At 40.2% G+C, this 15,752-nt stretch overlaps 1 protein-coding gene across 1 annotated transcript in view; it reads right to left on the bottom strand.

Annotated features, from left to right (window-relative positions):
- PKD1L3 (polycystic kidney disease 1-like 3) overlaps positions 1–14,873 on the bottom strand; it is a gene marked incomplete at its 5' end in the record, with an annotated part of 32,859 nt that extends 17,986 nt beyond the window's left edge. The window contains 15 exon segments of the mRNA XM_008581033.1: positions 1,084–1,172; positions 4,627–4,729; positions 4,732–4,804; positions 5,089–5,190; positions 6,172–6,414; positions 8,446–8,639; positions 10,890–10,940; positions 10,943–10,960; positions 10,963–10,980; positions 10,983–11,091; positions 11,093–11,116; positions 12,009–12,125; positions 12,779–12,905; positions 13,019–13,146; positions 14,697–14,873. Of these exon segments, the coding sequence (XP_008579255.1) occupies positions 1,084–1,172; positions 4,627–4,729; positions 4,732–4,804; positions 5,089–5,190; positions 6,172–6,414; positions 8,446–8,639; positions 10,890–10,940; positions 10,943–10,960; positions 10,963–10,980; positions 10,983–11,091; positions 11,093–11,116; positions 12,009–12,125; positions 12,779–12,905; positions 13,019–13,146; positions 14,697–14,873 (1,573 nt within the window).
- Between the last annotated feature and the right edge of the window lie 879 nt (positions 14,874–15,752).

The following is a 15,752-nucleotide window of genomic DNA, read 5'->3' as shown; positions in this document are numbered from 1 at the left end:
GGGGGGGGGCGGTTTAAAAAAAAAAAAAAAAAAAAAAAAAATTGGAACATCAAGGATAAATCCCACTTGCAAAACTGTTCTTATTTGATCTGTGTGCTCACCCAGTGCAAAATACTTTTTCCCTAGGGCATTATCAAAAATATTTAAAAGCAATTGTCTAACTTCTTTGTTAAACTTTATTGTTGAATTTTTATTCAATTGTTTAATTGTTTAACAGCTGCGTGATGTGATGGGCAAACAATAGGCTAACAAAAACGCTTAGGAGAACTGGGAAGTGAGAAGTCTATAGGAGTTTTGAAAAGCTCTGATATATTCCTGGAAATCTAGACGTCCACAGGCATGTGTAAGGCTGTTTGCATGCCATAGCTGTGCACATGCTCAGGAAATACTTGAAAAGACCCCATGCTCTCACCCCTGGATGACCTTGAGGCTCTCAGAAAGCAGAAAGTAAAGACTAAGGCAGAGTTGTCAATTGCCTTCCCAAATGTTGAAGGTATGCCCCAATGTACACACAAAGCCCATTGGCAAAGACTGAGAGACTTATTTTTTCCAGGCATTTAAGAAAATCTGTTTAATCAGTAGCTGACCACTAAGCTAACTGAGCAGAAACTTCAGTTGGCACACATGACAAAGAATACAGACTTTACAGAATTAGTTCAGAAAAGTCACTAAGCAAACAAATAACAACAACAAACACTAAGAACAACAAAACCTAGGGCAAGGGAAGGAAATCTGATTTCCAGAGTTGCCACATTCTATTATTTAAAATTTTCAGTTTTCAACAAAAAACACAAGACATACAACAAATAAACAAACAAACAAAACCAAAAAACACACAGCAAACAAAAATAAAATCAAGAAAGTATGGTCCATACACAGAAAATGAAAAACAGCAGTCACCAGATCATCCCTCAGGAAACCAAGACACTGGATCTACTAGACAAAGACTTTAAGTCAGCTATTTTAAATATGTTTAAAGAACTCAAGTGTCCAAAGAACTAAAGCAAAGTAAGTGACTGACATCACCAAGATGGCAGAATAAGTGATTCTGGTGTCACTCTCTGCAACAAGAGATCAACTTACAACTATATATTTCTTTTTTGGTGGCATAATTGGAGCAATTATAGGGCTCCTTCAAGTGACATAATTGGCGTACCACATTATTAGTGTACCTGAAGGAGATTAAAAAGGAAGAGACTTAGAAAGCATATTTGAGGAAATAGTGGCTGAAAATGTGCAAGTATGGAGAATGATGACAGGGCCGGCCCAATATAAGAAATATGTTTTGAGTCCTACTATAATCTTGGCACTGTACTAGCTGCTGAGAATACAAATACTAATAAGACATCATCTCTATACTTGAGGAGCATAAAGTTAGTATGAGTTAAAAAATAATATAATCAAAGAACTACATATAAAATTAGGATTCTTATAAACCAGTGATAAGAATGGAAAAAGTGGATAATATTACATAGGTATGAATTTCTTTGAATGTTTCTTCTAAAGCAATTATCTGTTTAAAATTTTAAATTTCCTGTGATTATAAAATAATACAAGTTTATTATTAAAATTCTTGAAAATACCTAAAAGTCTCCTGAAGAAAAATTTAAAAATTCATAATCCTACTATGAGCAGATAACTACTGGTAATAATTTAGTACCTATACTCTAGACCTTTTCCCATGTACATACTTTAAAAAAAAAAAAAACTTGACAGTTAGGCAAGCAACAGAGCCAGCTGCCCTGTGTCCTGAGATAGGAGTCAAAGGCCAACCCCGCCCCTCCGTCCCCACGATAATATCTTAGAATATTCTTCTTAGTCACTGTGTTTCTTTGGGGTGTGTGACTTATCTGCTCATGTCCTTCACCAAATTTCTGCTTAGACTTTTTTTTTTTTCTTAAAAGATGACCAGTAAGGGGATCTTAACCCTTGGCTTGGTGTTGTCAGCACCACGCTCAGTGAGTGAGGTAACCGGCAATCCCTATATAGGATCCGAACCTGTGGCCTTGGCATTATCAGCACCGCACTCTCCCGAGTGAGCCACAGGCTGGCCCTATCTGCTTAGACTTTTCTAATTCATTTTTTTTTTTTTTTTTTAAAGATGACTGGTAAGGGAATCTTAACCCTTGACTTGGTGTTGTCAGCACCACGCTCAGCCAGTGAGCGAACCGGCCATCCCTATGTGGGATCCAAACCCGGGGCCTTGGTGTTATCAGCACCGCACTCTCCTGAGTAAGCCACGGGCCAGCCCATCTAATTCATATATTTTTTTTTTCCTTTTTTTTGTCTTTTTTCGTGTCCGGCAACGGATCGCAACCCTCAGTGTCGCGCCCGTACCGGACCGGGACCAGCAACGGGATTGCAAACCTCGGTGCTGCACCGGCACCTCGCTCAGCCAGTGAGTGGGAACCGGTCTGTATGTGGGATCCGAACCCTTGGCAGGAGCGCCGCCGCGCTCTCAAGCGGCGCACTGTAGCAGTGCGCCACCGGGCCGGCCATCTAATTCATTTTTAAGAGTTCTTTTGCATTAAGGATATTAATCTTTGAGTGTTAAATTTGTTCCTCAACAACTGAAAAAAAAAAGGTTAAATATCAGTTTCCTTTTAGAGCTCCTTCCCCTCCCCCTTTTAATCTCGATGATTGATTTGGGAATAACTACCTCTCAAGGAATACCATAACTATTTGCAGGAAATTTCCCCACTTCAACAGAACACAGACCATTGCAAATGGTCCTTCTGTACAGTGACCTCTCCAGGACATCCGATTAGATTTATCCAATAAACGGGTACCAGAAAACTTAGAGTTGGAATCACAGATTTGTGAGTTATCATTAAAGTGGTAGTTAAAGCATGAAAATGGATAAGATTAAAAGGAAAGTATGTTTAAAAAATGTGTCTGGAATATAACTTGTGAATAAATTTGGAATTAGTGAAAAAAACTGGATGGTGGTATAATTTACACATATGATAAGATGCGCCCATTTTAAATGTACAGTTCAATGCATTTTGACAAATCTATACAACTGTGTAAGCACCATTAAGACATCACTCCAAAAAGCTCCCTGTGCCTCTTTCCAGTCACCCTCTCCCTGCTCACTCCTGGCCCCAGGAGACTACTGATCTGCTTTCTGTCTCTATGGATTAGTTAGCCTTTTAAAGAATTTCATACCTACATTCATAGAGTATGTATTCTTTGTATCTGGCTTCTTTCACCCAGCATGATGTTTTCTAAGATTCATCCATGTTGTTGTGAACATATGTATTTACTCTTTTTGTTTGTCAGTGAATGAACATACTAACATTTGTTTCCTCATTTACTTGATGGACATTTGTGTTGTTTCAGTTTTTGGCTATTAAAAAAGCTATTATGAACATATATGTATGAGTGAACATATGCTTCCATTTATCTTGGGTAAATACCTAGGATTGGAATTTCTGGATCATCTGGTAAATGTACATTTAACCTTCAAAGAAAACTGCCAAACTATTCTCCAAAATGGCTTACCATTTACACTCCCACCAGTGGTGTGTGAGCATTCCAGTTGATCCCCATCCTTGTCCAAACTTATTTTTTGCAGATTTTTGAATTTTAGCCATTCTGGCAGGTGGTTAGTGCTATCTCACTATGCTTTTAATTTGCACTTCCTGATGACTAATGATTGTTGAACATCTTTTCAAGTGCATATTGTATCTTATTCACCTTTACAAATAAAACTGGAACAATAGTATACAAACTGTTTTGTAGATACCTGAGCAGAATAGAAGCAGCAAGTAAGTTATTAGGCTCTACTGGCCTAGTGGTTGGTATATCTAGCCTTTCAGGGAAAAACTCATTTTGCTAATAAATTTAGGCAGACTGCATATTCTTTTCAGGTGAGTAACATTTGACAACTGATTCTTTTGAGTGCCTGAAACCTTAGATCATTTACTTCATTCCCTTCTTTTTTCCAAAACCAAAGAAAACAATAATCTTTATCCTTCAATTAATTTTATCATTTAGTTTCTCCACCTACCTCTCTAATTCTCAGAGTGCTGCTGAAGGATGATGCAGAATCATTTGGACCTAGCACATGTCAGGTTCACGTACTCAATCACTGACCATTTCTCTCTAATTCCCTAGGTGCATCCTACATGGTAATTCCATTCCTTCCCTTCTCCTTAAGCTCTCAATTTTGACCCAAAGTAAATTCAGTAGATAGTTTATTAAATTTATGCTTTAGAGATATTTTTCATATTTGAGATACTTTTAGACAGAATGAAGTCTGGCTTGAGGAAGTAACCGCTTGAGCTAAAGCCGACCCATTGAGATACTTTTAATTTATGGTACTTTGAGCAATATTTCATTGTTATTATTTGCATTTCACAATTACAACATGTAATGAAAATAAAATGAGAGAAAACAAAACATCTATCATTGTATCATCCAAAAAATCATACTATTAATTTTTCATGTTTTTCCCCCCAAGATTTGTTCTGTGCAAACAGCTTTAAAACATAAATCTAATAGTCATTTGTTACTGTCTGCCCCAAAGCATCATTGTTATTTATTGTGATGACATGCATGTCTCTCTCTAGGATACTAATGACCTACAAAGAAGAAACAAGCCAGCATGATGCAGGTACTTACCAAGAAGGGCTGATGCCAGAATTGTCATGCCAGAGCTGAAGGCTGTGCAGTTCCCTGAGAGAGGACTGAGTGGTGAGAAGGAAGGCATCCAGTCCCCCTTGTAGAAGACTGTCTTCTGGGGATCACAGAGGTGATGGGGCTCACTTTGTCCCTCTCATCCATGGAGAGTGATAACAACCTAAAACGTGACAAGGTAAGATAAAATAGAGGAAATTTTAACACGATCATTTGGGTTTATCTCTAAGGAGAAAGATAAAGACATGGAAAACTGTACTTAGATGAAGTCTTTGGAATCTTGGACAAGTACAGCATCTCTTTACATTTACAGTGTAGAACTAGGAAATACCAATCTCTGTGATTCCTTTTAGAGTGCTATTGGAGCCTGGGATATCACCAAGACAGAGTGCATCTCATGCGATAGAAGACACAAAGCAGTGAATGAAGAACATTTACTTCATTAACCTTAGCTGTTGTAGCGGCCCTTCTTCGACATCCAGTGTAGACCTGAGTAAGGTGGTGAACTTGAAAGCTGGGATCATTATCATCCAGGACAGTGACCTTCACCTGTGTGAAAAGCACAACCAAGAAATTCATCAGGCTTCTACTTAGTACAGCCCCCTGCTTCCTCCAGCTAAGGAACAGGAGGATGCCCAGCTGCAGATTTGGCAACCTACAGAAAGCAAGGGTGAAGTTGCAGTTAGAAGACAGACAAACAAGCAAGCAGACCTAAATTATGTGACTAGAGAGGGGATGAGGCCTAAAACTCCACGGCTTATGCTTCTGGAATGAAATATTCATAGAATTAACAGATTAGGTCTTGGGTGTTTAAATCCTTTTACCTCCCTCCCACTCAGGTAGGGTTACCAGATAACATATAGGATCTTTAGTTAGACATAAATTTCAGAAAACAGTGAATAATTTGGGGGCATACTTATACTAAAAAGCATTTACTATTTATTTGAAATGCAAATTTAACTATATATTCTATAGTTTTGTTTACTAAAGCTGGCAACCCTTCACCCTGTACAATAAAGAAATGAACACTATGTGTATTCTAAAATTTCCAAGTGTAAAAAAACATTAAATAAGAAACACATAGAACAGAAATTAAGAAGAGGCTGTCATCAAAGGATTTTTTTAGTGTCAAAAAAGATTCCTTACATGTTTCTTGTAAATAGTTACATTAAATTATAATTTAACTTACACATAACTTTCATATCAAATGTATAAAACGAGATTAACTTGCATTTGATTTTAGTTAAGCTTTCTAGGTGTTTTCTTTTGGCTCAGTCCTAACCTAAATGAGTCCCATGAGGGTCTGACCTTGGCTGAAAAAAAAAAAAAAAAAAAAAAAAGGAAATAAAGTCTTACATTCTTTGGTCTTGAGACAGTAGATATAAAGAGAAATTTAAGACATGTCCCACTTGAATTTCCATACCAACTAATACCATGTTACTGTTTCTTTTGATAATGGTGGGTTTTCCCCGTCTCACTTAATATACTCAAGACATTGTGGCAAAGCTTTAGGGTTCAAAGTCTCAACACATTCTGCGTATCTGCTTGATCCTTTCTCCAAGCCTCCACAGCCATGATCATATAGAATCCTAAAATGCTGGCCAGAAATGACACACCAACAGGGTTGTTGGTCACACGAAGGAACAGTTTGATTGTGTCTTTAACATTCACTGTCCTGGGCACAATGAAGAAGTTGCTGCCAAAGAGGGTCAGATGGTTACAGAGACACTGTGTCTTCCAAACTGCGCTCTGTGGGGCCGAGCCCGTGGTGCACTCGGCAGAGTGCAGCGCTGGGAGCGCAGCGACGCTCCTGCCGCGGGTTCGGATCCTATATAGGAATGGCCGGTGCGCTCACTGGCTGAGTGCGGTGCGGACGGCACCAAGCCAAGGGTTGTGGTCGATAACTTCGTATAATGTATGCGCGGGTTCGGATCCTATATAGGAATGGCCGGTGCGCTCACTGGCTGAGTGCGGTGCGGACGGCACCAAGCCAAGGGTTGTGGTCCCCTTACAGGTCACGAAAAAAAGACAAAACCCCCCCCCAAAAAAACCAAATTGCACTCTGTGGCCCAGCCTGGAATTAGAATCAAGACATTGATTGTAATTGGATAAATAAACATAAAACTTAAATACAGGCAATTTAGAGATGGAAAAGGATGTGAAGATTCTCATTCACTGCTGGTGATAGTGTAAATTGGAATAATCAGTGTGGAGAGCAATTTGGAAACATGTAGTAAAACTGAAGAAGCACAATCTCTTTGAATCCTGCAGTTCCAGTTATGAACACATTTCCTAGAGAAACTTTGCACATGTGCACAAAGACGTGAAAAAGAATGTTTCTGTCAGCGTTGTTTACAACTATGAAAATAGGAAACAGCCAATATGTCCAATAATGGACATACAAACAAGTAAATAAGTGAGTACAGTCAAACTGATGGAATTCCATGCAGCAGTTAAAAAATGGGCATATGAGAGGTAAATGTATCAATATAGATAAATGCCGAGTGAATAAAAGAAGTTAAAAAGGATATATACAGTATGGTGCCATTTACGCACAGCCTAGAAGCACACACAACAACACTTATTTCATCTATTTGTTGTCAGTCTCCCTCTCCGAAGTGTAAGCTTGTGAGGATATTGTCCTGTTCATTGCTGTATCTCTAGTTCCTGGACTTATACATGGCATGGAGAAGATGTTCGATAAATATTTACTGAAAGAGTGAATACATACACCAAATTCAGGAGAGTGGTTACTCTTTGGTGGGAGGGAAGGGATGAGACGAGGGAGGGATACACAGAGGACTTCAATTATTTCTGAGTGTTACCTTAAAAAATATGTCTTACCAGTCAGCTGCCAAAACAAATGAACGAACAAAACAACCAAAAAAAGAAGTAAATAGAGCAAAACAGTTGAATATTCATTAGATAGCATGAACATGTATCAGACATGAAACTACAAAAGTGGAACTGCAGCCGGAGGTGGGGTTGATGCCCACCTTCCTGGGGCCAGCCCACGCTTTGCTGGATGACGTATGTATGCTTTCTTTTGTGTCAAACTTAGTGTTACTGGGCGAGCCAGCCTGCACTCTGTACTAGACTTCAAGTGTGTATTTCTTACTTTTATATTAAACTTGGTGTGGGCCCTGCTCAATCTCTAGAGCTATGCCACACTTTCTCTGTGAAATCTGTATCTCCTATTTGTTACATTAAACCCGTTCTCACGTTCTACTGTGACTGCTCTTGAATTCTTTCCTGTGGCAGAGTCAAGAACCTGGTAAGAGGACGGGGTGGGGGGCTGGCCCGGTGGCGCACTGGAGAGTGCGCCGCTTGGGAGTGCGGTGGCCCTCCCACTGAGGGTTCGGATCCCATGTGGAGACCGGTTCCCGCTCACTGGCTGAGTGCGGTGCGGGCGCAACACCGAGGGTTGCGATCCCGTTGCCGGTCAGTAAAAAAAGACAAAAAGGAAAAAAAAAAAAAGAGGACGGGGTGGGTTGAGGCCGGCTCTCAGGCCTCTCCACACTGTTTCTCCAGCATCAGAGCTGCCTTCACTATTTTTCATGGAATGGTCAAGATTTACCTGGACTGTTTGAGAAAGAAATTAAAGAGATAAAGCACAAGCCCACTCCTGCTCCAAAGAGACACACTTTCCCTGCTCCCCACACACAACCTTTCTCCTTTTCCCCAGGCCGATTTATTTCCCTTCTAATTATTTTTCTTTCTGGGCTGCCCCAAAGTAGATAACAGGTGCATGTTTAGTGGCAGCTAAGGTAGAAGAGAGGCGGGAGAAGTGGCTCAGCTCCTTACTTGGCATCCACTGCTCTTCCACGTTTTGTTGCGGCTGTCCCAGAAATAACACCGAGTGACAGCAGTTACAACTGAGGCCAGGGTGGGTGTCTGCTGAGCAGTCTCCTCACTTCTATTCAGCACAGCTTTTATGTAGTAGGTGCCAGTTCCGTACTGCAGACTCCCTGGAATCAGCACCCACGTGTATTCCTCATCTTAGAACAAAGGAGTGTGCCTAGTTATATTACAAATGGGATAAAAATACCATTAGAACCTTTCTTCTGAAGGATCTATTAATATTATAATCTTATTTTACAAATGAGGAAATGATAAGCCTGGAGTGACATCAATTTGAGAGAAAATGACCAGTGATGCAATCCTGGGCTCTGGTTTACTGCAGTTCCAGCAAAGAATCATATTATTTTGATAAATAAAAATTTAGGTCTAATGAATTAGAATGTATTATGACTTTTAGAAAAATGAAATAATCGCATATGTAAATTGGTAGATAGAAGACCTAGGTAACAAAAGAAACCTGAGGCTGAAGTGAGGATAGAAATAGAGTGGGTCCAGGGACAGAGCCCTGGGCTGCATGCCACAGACCTGAGGGCGGCCTGCCTCTGTCACTAGGTGGCTGTTAAGGGCTTAGGCAAGTCACTCAGTCTCTCTGGGACCCAGTTTTCTCATCTTTCCAACAAGAAGTCTCGTCTTTCAAACTTAGGAACTGTAAGGGTCCTTCCAGCTCTAAATGACACAATATTATTACCAGGACCAGCACGAAGAACTGAGTGCACCTTCTGAATTGGGAAAGAGCCCATTGGTAATGCAGGCAGAGCTAGGTAGCTGGCAGCCCAAGGGGAGGGTGGCTGCTTCAGGTGCTTGGCCTAAGAGGAAGAATGACCTAAAAAGTGATCATTCCTGTGTTAGTAAGGCCTACGCGAGAGCCAGGAAAAGTTCTTTCGATATGGGAAGACTGTCATGAAGGGAGACTATAACACACTTTCTCCATTCTCAGGATTTTTCCTATCTTTTTTTTAAATGCAAAAGGATAGGTCTTTATTAATACTTTCAGCACTACATTTAAAATTTATATCCACAGAGCACATTTTTGATTAAGTATATCTGGGCACTATTTACATATCTCAGAAATGTTCAACTATTAATACATGTCTTGGAAATTCTTAACTTTTCTAAACTACAATATAGTCATTCTGGTCTTATACCAAGACTTATGAGATATCTCTGGGCCTTACCCAAATCCAAGATTAGAAATAAAGTTGATATATTTTATATATATTCATCTACAATATACAAAGTTTGAAATATATATGACCCATGGTGTTGGAATTTTACTTCTTCTGCAGGTCTCAACATTTTATTATGAAAATTTTCAACCATATGGAAAGTTGAGAGAATTTTGCAGTGAACACTCATATAATCACTGACTAGATTCTACAATTAACATTTTACTAAACTTGGGCTGGCTGGTTAACTCAGTTGATTAGAGCACAACCTCGTAACATCAAGGTCAATGGTTTGGTTCACTGTACTAGCCAGCTTCCAAGAAAGACATAAAAACCCACCATTTTAGGGCCGGCCCGGTGGCGCACTGGATAGTGCGCCGCTTGGGAAGCGCGGTGGCGCTCCTGCCTGAGGGTACGGATCCCACATACAGACCGGTTCCCGCTCACTGGCTGAGCGAGGTGCGGGAGCAACGCCGAGGGTTGCGATCCCATTGCCGGTCCCGGTCTGGTACGGGGGCGACACTGAGGGTTGCGATCCGATGCCGGACACGGAAAAAGACAAAAAAAAAAAAAAAACCCACCATTTTACTAAATTTGCTTTATCACATATACATCCTTCTCTATCCATTCCATAATCCATCTTTTTAAAAAATGCATTTAATGGTCTCATGTATCTACACATGTGAGTAAATTACATAGAACTAAATACACACACAGAGAAATGAATGATTTTTAAAGCTGGCACAATCTGAATAAAGTCAATACATTGTACCAATGTCATTTCCTGGTTATGATATTGTACTACAGTTATGCAAGATGTTACCATTCGGGGAAAATGGGTGAAAGGTGTAAGAGCTCTCTCTGTTTTATTGCTTACAATTGCATATGAATCCATAATTATCTCAAAAATAAAAATTTAAAAAAAGAAAAAAGTGCACTTCAAATTTAGTTTTTTTTTTTTTTTGGTCTTTTTTTTTTTTCCGTGTCCGGCAACGGATCGCAACCCTCAGTGTCGCGCCCGTACCGGACCGGGACCGGCAACGGGATCGCAGCCCTCGGTGTTGCTCCCGTGCCTCGCTCAGCCAGTGAGCGGGAACCGGTCTGTATGTGGGATCCGAACCCTCGGCGGGAGCGCTGCCGCGCTTCCCAAGCGGCGCACTATAGCAGTGCGCCACCGGGCCGGCCCTCAAATTTAGTTTTTGACATCTGATGGGGTTTTACTTTTCTGCCACACCTGGTCCTTTGGAAGGGTGATGTTTAGGTGAAAGTGTGGTTAGGCTGATACTGAAATGCAGGTAGAGGGTCATTAAAAGGGACTTTCAGGCTCTATGCTCACTATCAGGGATTTCTCTAAGGAAGTAATGTTCACCATGATTATAAAATGGTCTGTGTTCATGTTGAGGCTGGTGGGGTGGGTTTCCAATGGCAGCGTTTCTCCAGAGCATGATCTAGAATAAGAGACAGTTAATCAATCTTCAAGTTTAAGATGGTCCATCCATTGATTACTTTCAGTCTCCTTTATAGTTTTAAGGTAATAAAACTTCCTAGGTCTTTCTCTTTGAATAATAGTGCCAGGGGCTAAGGAAGAGTATATAATCTAAGACCTAAAATACCTTTTCCTAATGGTAAGGGATATCTCCTTGTAAAAACTCCTAAGTAAAGACGTTAATAACAAAACAATGACATTGTCATACATTTATTATTTCTTTCAAATTGTTCCATCCTTTCATCCTATTCTCCAGGATATCTTTTTTTTTTTTTTTTTTAAAAGATGACCGGTAAGGGGATCTCAACCCTTGGCTTGGTGTTGTCAGCACCATGCTCAGCCAGGGAGCAAACCGGCCATCCCTATATGGGATCCGAACCCGCGGCCTTGGTGTTATCAGCACCGCACTCTACCGAGTGAGCCACGGGCCGGCCCTCTCCAGGATATCTTTTTTTTTTTTTTTAAAAGATGACCGGTAAGGGGATCTCAACCCTTGGCTTGGTGTTGTCAGCACCATGCTCAGCCAGGGAGCAAACCGGCCATCCCTATATGGGATCCGAACCCGCGGCCTTGGTGTTATCAGCACCGCACTCTACCGAGTGAGCCACGGGCCGGCCCTCTCCAGGATATCTTTTTTTTTTTTTTTAAAAGATGACCGGTAAGGGGATCTCAACCCTTGGCTTGGTGTTGTCAGCACCATGCTCAGCCAGGGAGCAAACCGGCCATCCCTATATGGGATCCGAACCCGCGGCCTTGGTGTTATCAGCACCGCACTCTACCGAGTGAGCCACGGGCCGGCCCTCTCCAGGATATCTTATTTCCTTCTATCTTATTCCCTAAGAATCAATTCATACCTCAACATCTTCTGCTAAATCATGGACTTGGAGCAAGTTACTATTAGAGCTTCCAATGTTTCCAATAGTGTTCCTGTCATCAAAATCTCTGAAGGTATTAAAAGCTAGTCCTGTTACCTAGAGACAAAGAAAAGTGCAGTTTCGTCAATTGTCGAAATATTTATAAATGACCCCTGATAGGTAACAAGGTATCAGATATCATAAACTAAAGTAAACGTTGGGATTTTTCCCCTGTTAATATCTCAAATGAAATAAATCTCACATTGTAACATCTATGAGAAACAATTAAAGATGAGACATATATGTGGGACCCTTGGAATTATTATATTTTTACATCTTTATACCTGGAGGATTCTATTTTACTAGGATGTAGGTATTCTGCTCTCTAGGATAAGGCAACAATGCTACTCGTGTTTGTAGGAAATTTCTGAAAGGAATACAATTTCCTGATGTGACTAGCTTGGTATACTGAGTCAATAGTTATTCGGATATTCCCACCTTTGTGTAAATAATGAAGAGTTGAGATCAAATCACAACACAGAAACTTAGTTAAATCCAGAAATTGTTTAATGCTCTCAATCTCTATACCGGATCATTTTTAAGAGGCCTCTATCCCTGCCAATATGAGATAGAAATTAATAAAACACAACCTTCTCTCATTTGGTCTGGTCTAGTCAGCTTATATTTCATAGTAAATAAATATTCACTCAAATGCCTACATGGCAATCAAATCCCATTTTCATTCTAGTCAGAATCAATTTCACACTCACATGGAAGTTAATTCCTGGGTGTTTATTAAAGAGCTCCTCCAAAGCTGAAGCTGATGGAAAGCCTAACCTCACAGGCGCTGGGAAACCCAGAGCATAAGAGCTCAGAGGCAAAGTTGATATGCTTTGGCTAATGAAAAAAAAAAAAAAAAAAAAAAGAAGTTAAAATGGAAAGCAATTTTTGTTCTCCAAAGGTCAAAAACCTTAAATGAAATTCTCCCCCTTCCTTCCTCCTCTGTTAACCTGCTCAGCATCAGAGTAGCAATGGAAGAGGTCAAAGACATTGAAGATTTTGAAAACTGGTCCTGCTGTAGAAATGCTTCCTGGATCTTCCCAAGAGCCATCAAGGACATTTCCAGTATGTCTTCTACCTGCGTGCAGAGGAAAATACCATGTGACTTGTATAACCTCAGTGTATTAAGTTAGTGAGATAATGGTTTTGAGAGGGTTGGAAGGGGAATAGGGATCTTGACAGTGATGTAATGAAAGGTGACAGTCATTGGAGGGGATGTTGGAACCCCACAGAAAGTACCTGCAATCTGTCTGAAGACTCATCATCCTTTGTATCAACTAAGAGGGCCAACGCAGAAAATATTTTTTTCCCCATTATATAAGTTGCCCTAGGGCCGGCCCGGTGGCGCACTGCTACAGTGCGCCGCTTGGGAGCGTGGCGGCGCTCCCGCGGAGGGTTCGGATCCCACATACAGACCGGTTCCCGCTCACTGGCTGAGCGAGGTGCGGGTGCAACACCGAGGGTTGCGATCCCATTGCCGGTCCCCGTCCGGTACGGGCGCGACACTGAGGGTTGCGATCCGTTGCTGGTCACGAAAAAAGACAAAAAGGAAAAAAAAAAAAAAGTTGCCCTAGACCTGTTCATGATTTTATTTAAACAGCTTTATTCTGATGAAATTTGCATATACAATTCACCCATATAGAGTATGTAATTCAATGTTCTTTAGTATATTTATAGTATTGTGCAACAATCACCACAATCTAATTTTAGAATTATCCTTCCTAAAATAAACCCAGTACCCTTTAGCCGTCACTCTCCACTCACCCATCCCCACTCCTCCAACCCTAGGCAATCACTAGTCCACTTTGTGTGTCTGTAGATTTACATCTTCTGGACTTTTCATATAAATGGCATTGCGATATACGATCTTTTGTGACTGGCCTCTTTTACTTAGCATAATGTTTTCAAGGTTCATCCATGTTTTAGGATGTATCAGTACCTCATTCCTTTTTGTTGCTGGATCATATTCCATCATGTGGATATACCACATTGTATTTATCCATTCATCAGATCATGGACATTTGGGTTGTTTCTACTTTTTGGCTCTTTGAATAATGTTGCTATGAACATGAGTGTACAAGTTTTTGTATAGACATATGTCTTCAGTTCTGGGTATATAACAAGGAGTGGAATTGCTAGGTTACATGGCAATTCTATTTTTAACACTTTGAGGAACTGCCAAAACATTTTCCAAAGTGGCTGCATTATTTTACAATCTAACAATGTATAAAGGGCTGTAATTGCTCTGCATCCTTGCCAACAGTTGTTATTTTCTGTCTTTTTGGGTGTGAAGTGGTATCTTATTTTGGTTTTGGTTTGCATTTCCCTAATGACTAATGATGTTGAGCATCTTTTCATGTAAATAGCAATTATAATTTATTGAATGTTTACTACAAGCCAACACTTACTAAGTCCTTTCCACTTGATTACAGCACTAGGTAGTCTTGGCTCACTGGTGGAATACAGAGGGAGACCCCAGAGAATGCTATTGGCAGAGTGGTGTCCTCAGCAGTGCATACTTCAGCTGGATTCTCTTTAAAGGTCTAGGGAGAGGCTGTGTGATACCTGGATCTGTCAACATCAAAAAGTTTCTAAACAGAGCTGGCCACCTGCATATACCGCACCTACCTGCTCAGTGTCTTGCTTGGATGTCTGCCCACATTCTTCACCAGTTTTCATTACATTGTTGAGGCAGTGAAAAAGGCAGACAGTCACCGGGATTTTGAAGACCGGATGGCTGTTGTTCTGAAATGAGATCTTCTGTAACTGCTCACTCAGGTAAATAAGGGAATTGATAACATTGATCTGGGAATATTAGGAAGCAAACATACATCTTTGATGTGTGGTCTCCTATAATTTTTATTTAATAGTCTATATGTTTTTGTTCTGATTTTTTAATAAGCATGTATTACTTCTGTAATTTATTTATTTATTTATTTTTTATTTTATTACTATTATTTTTTTCTTAAAAGATGACCGGTAAGGGGATCTTAAAACTTGACTTGGTATTGTCAGCACCACGCTTTCCACGTGAGCTAACTGGCCATCCCTATATAGGATCCGAACCCATGGCCTTGGTGTTATCAGCACTGTACTCTCCCGAGTGAGCCACGGGCCGGCCCTTACTTCTGTAATTTAAAAGCCCAAGAAAACTAAAACAGATTGCACTTACATGCTTATTGAAGAAAATTTGAAAATATAGAAAATGGAAAAAGGAAAATTAAAATTCCAGCTAATCCTACACCTTAATTTACTTATGTGTAGGAAGTAGAAGGAGGCATGAATGATGACGAGATATAAACCTGGTAAATGCAGTTGCAACAAATGCATATATCATAAACATGGAATTTTTTTTTTATTTGTCAAGTACATTTTTTTTTAATTTATTATTTTTATTTTGTCAATATACAATGTAGTTGATTATTGTGTCCCATCACTGAAACCTCTCCCCCTCCTCCCTCTCCCCCCTCCCACCCAAGTGTGTCCCCTCCATTTTCTTGTTGTAAGAACTTCAAAAAAAATTGTGGTTGTTATATCTTCCTCTCCCGCCCCCCCCCCAGTTTTTTTTTTGTTTGTTGTTGTTGTTGTTTGTTTGTTTTTTGTGTGTGTGTGAGACTGTGTGTGTGTGTGTGTGTGTGTGTGTATGTATGTGAATTGATTCATTCACCTTTAGCTCCCTCCAAT

This window comes from Galeopterus variegatus, unplaced genomic scaffold, assembly GCF_000696425.1.
Source record: "Galeopterus variegatus unplaced genomic scaffold, G_variegatus-3.0.2 Scaffold2236, whole genome shotgun sequence".
NCBI classification, from domain to species: domain Eukaryota; kingdom Metazoa; phylum Chordata; class Mammalia; order Dermoptera; family Cynocephalidae; genus Galeopterus; species Galeopterus variegatus.
Note: the sequence above shows the minus strand (reverse complement) of the source record. Positions and strands in the feature narration are given on the sequence as shown.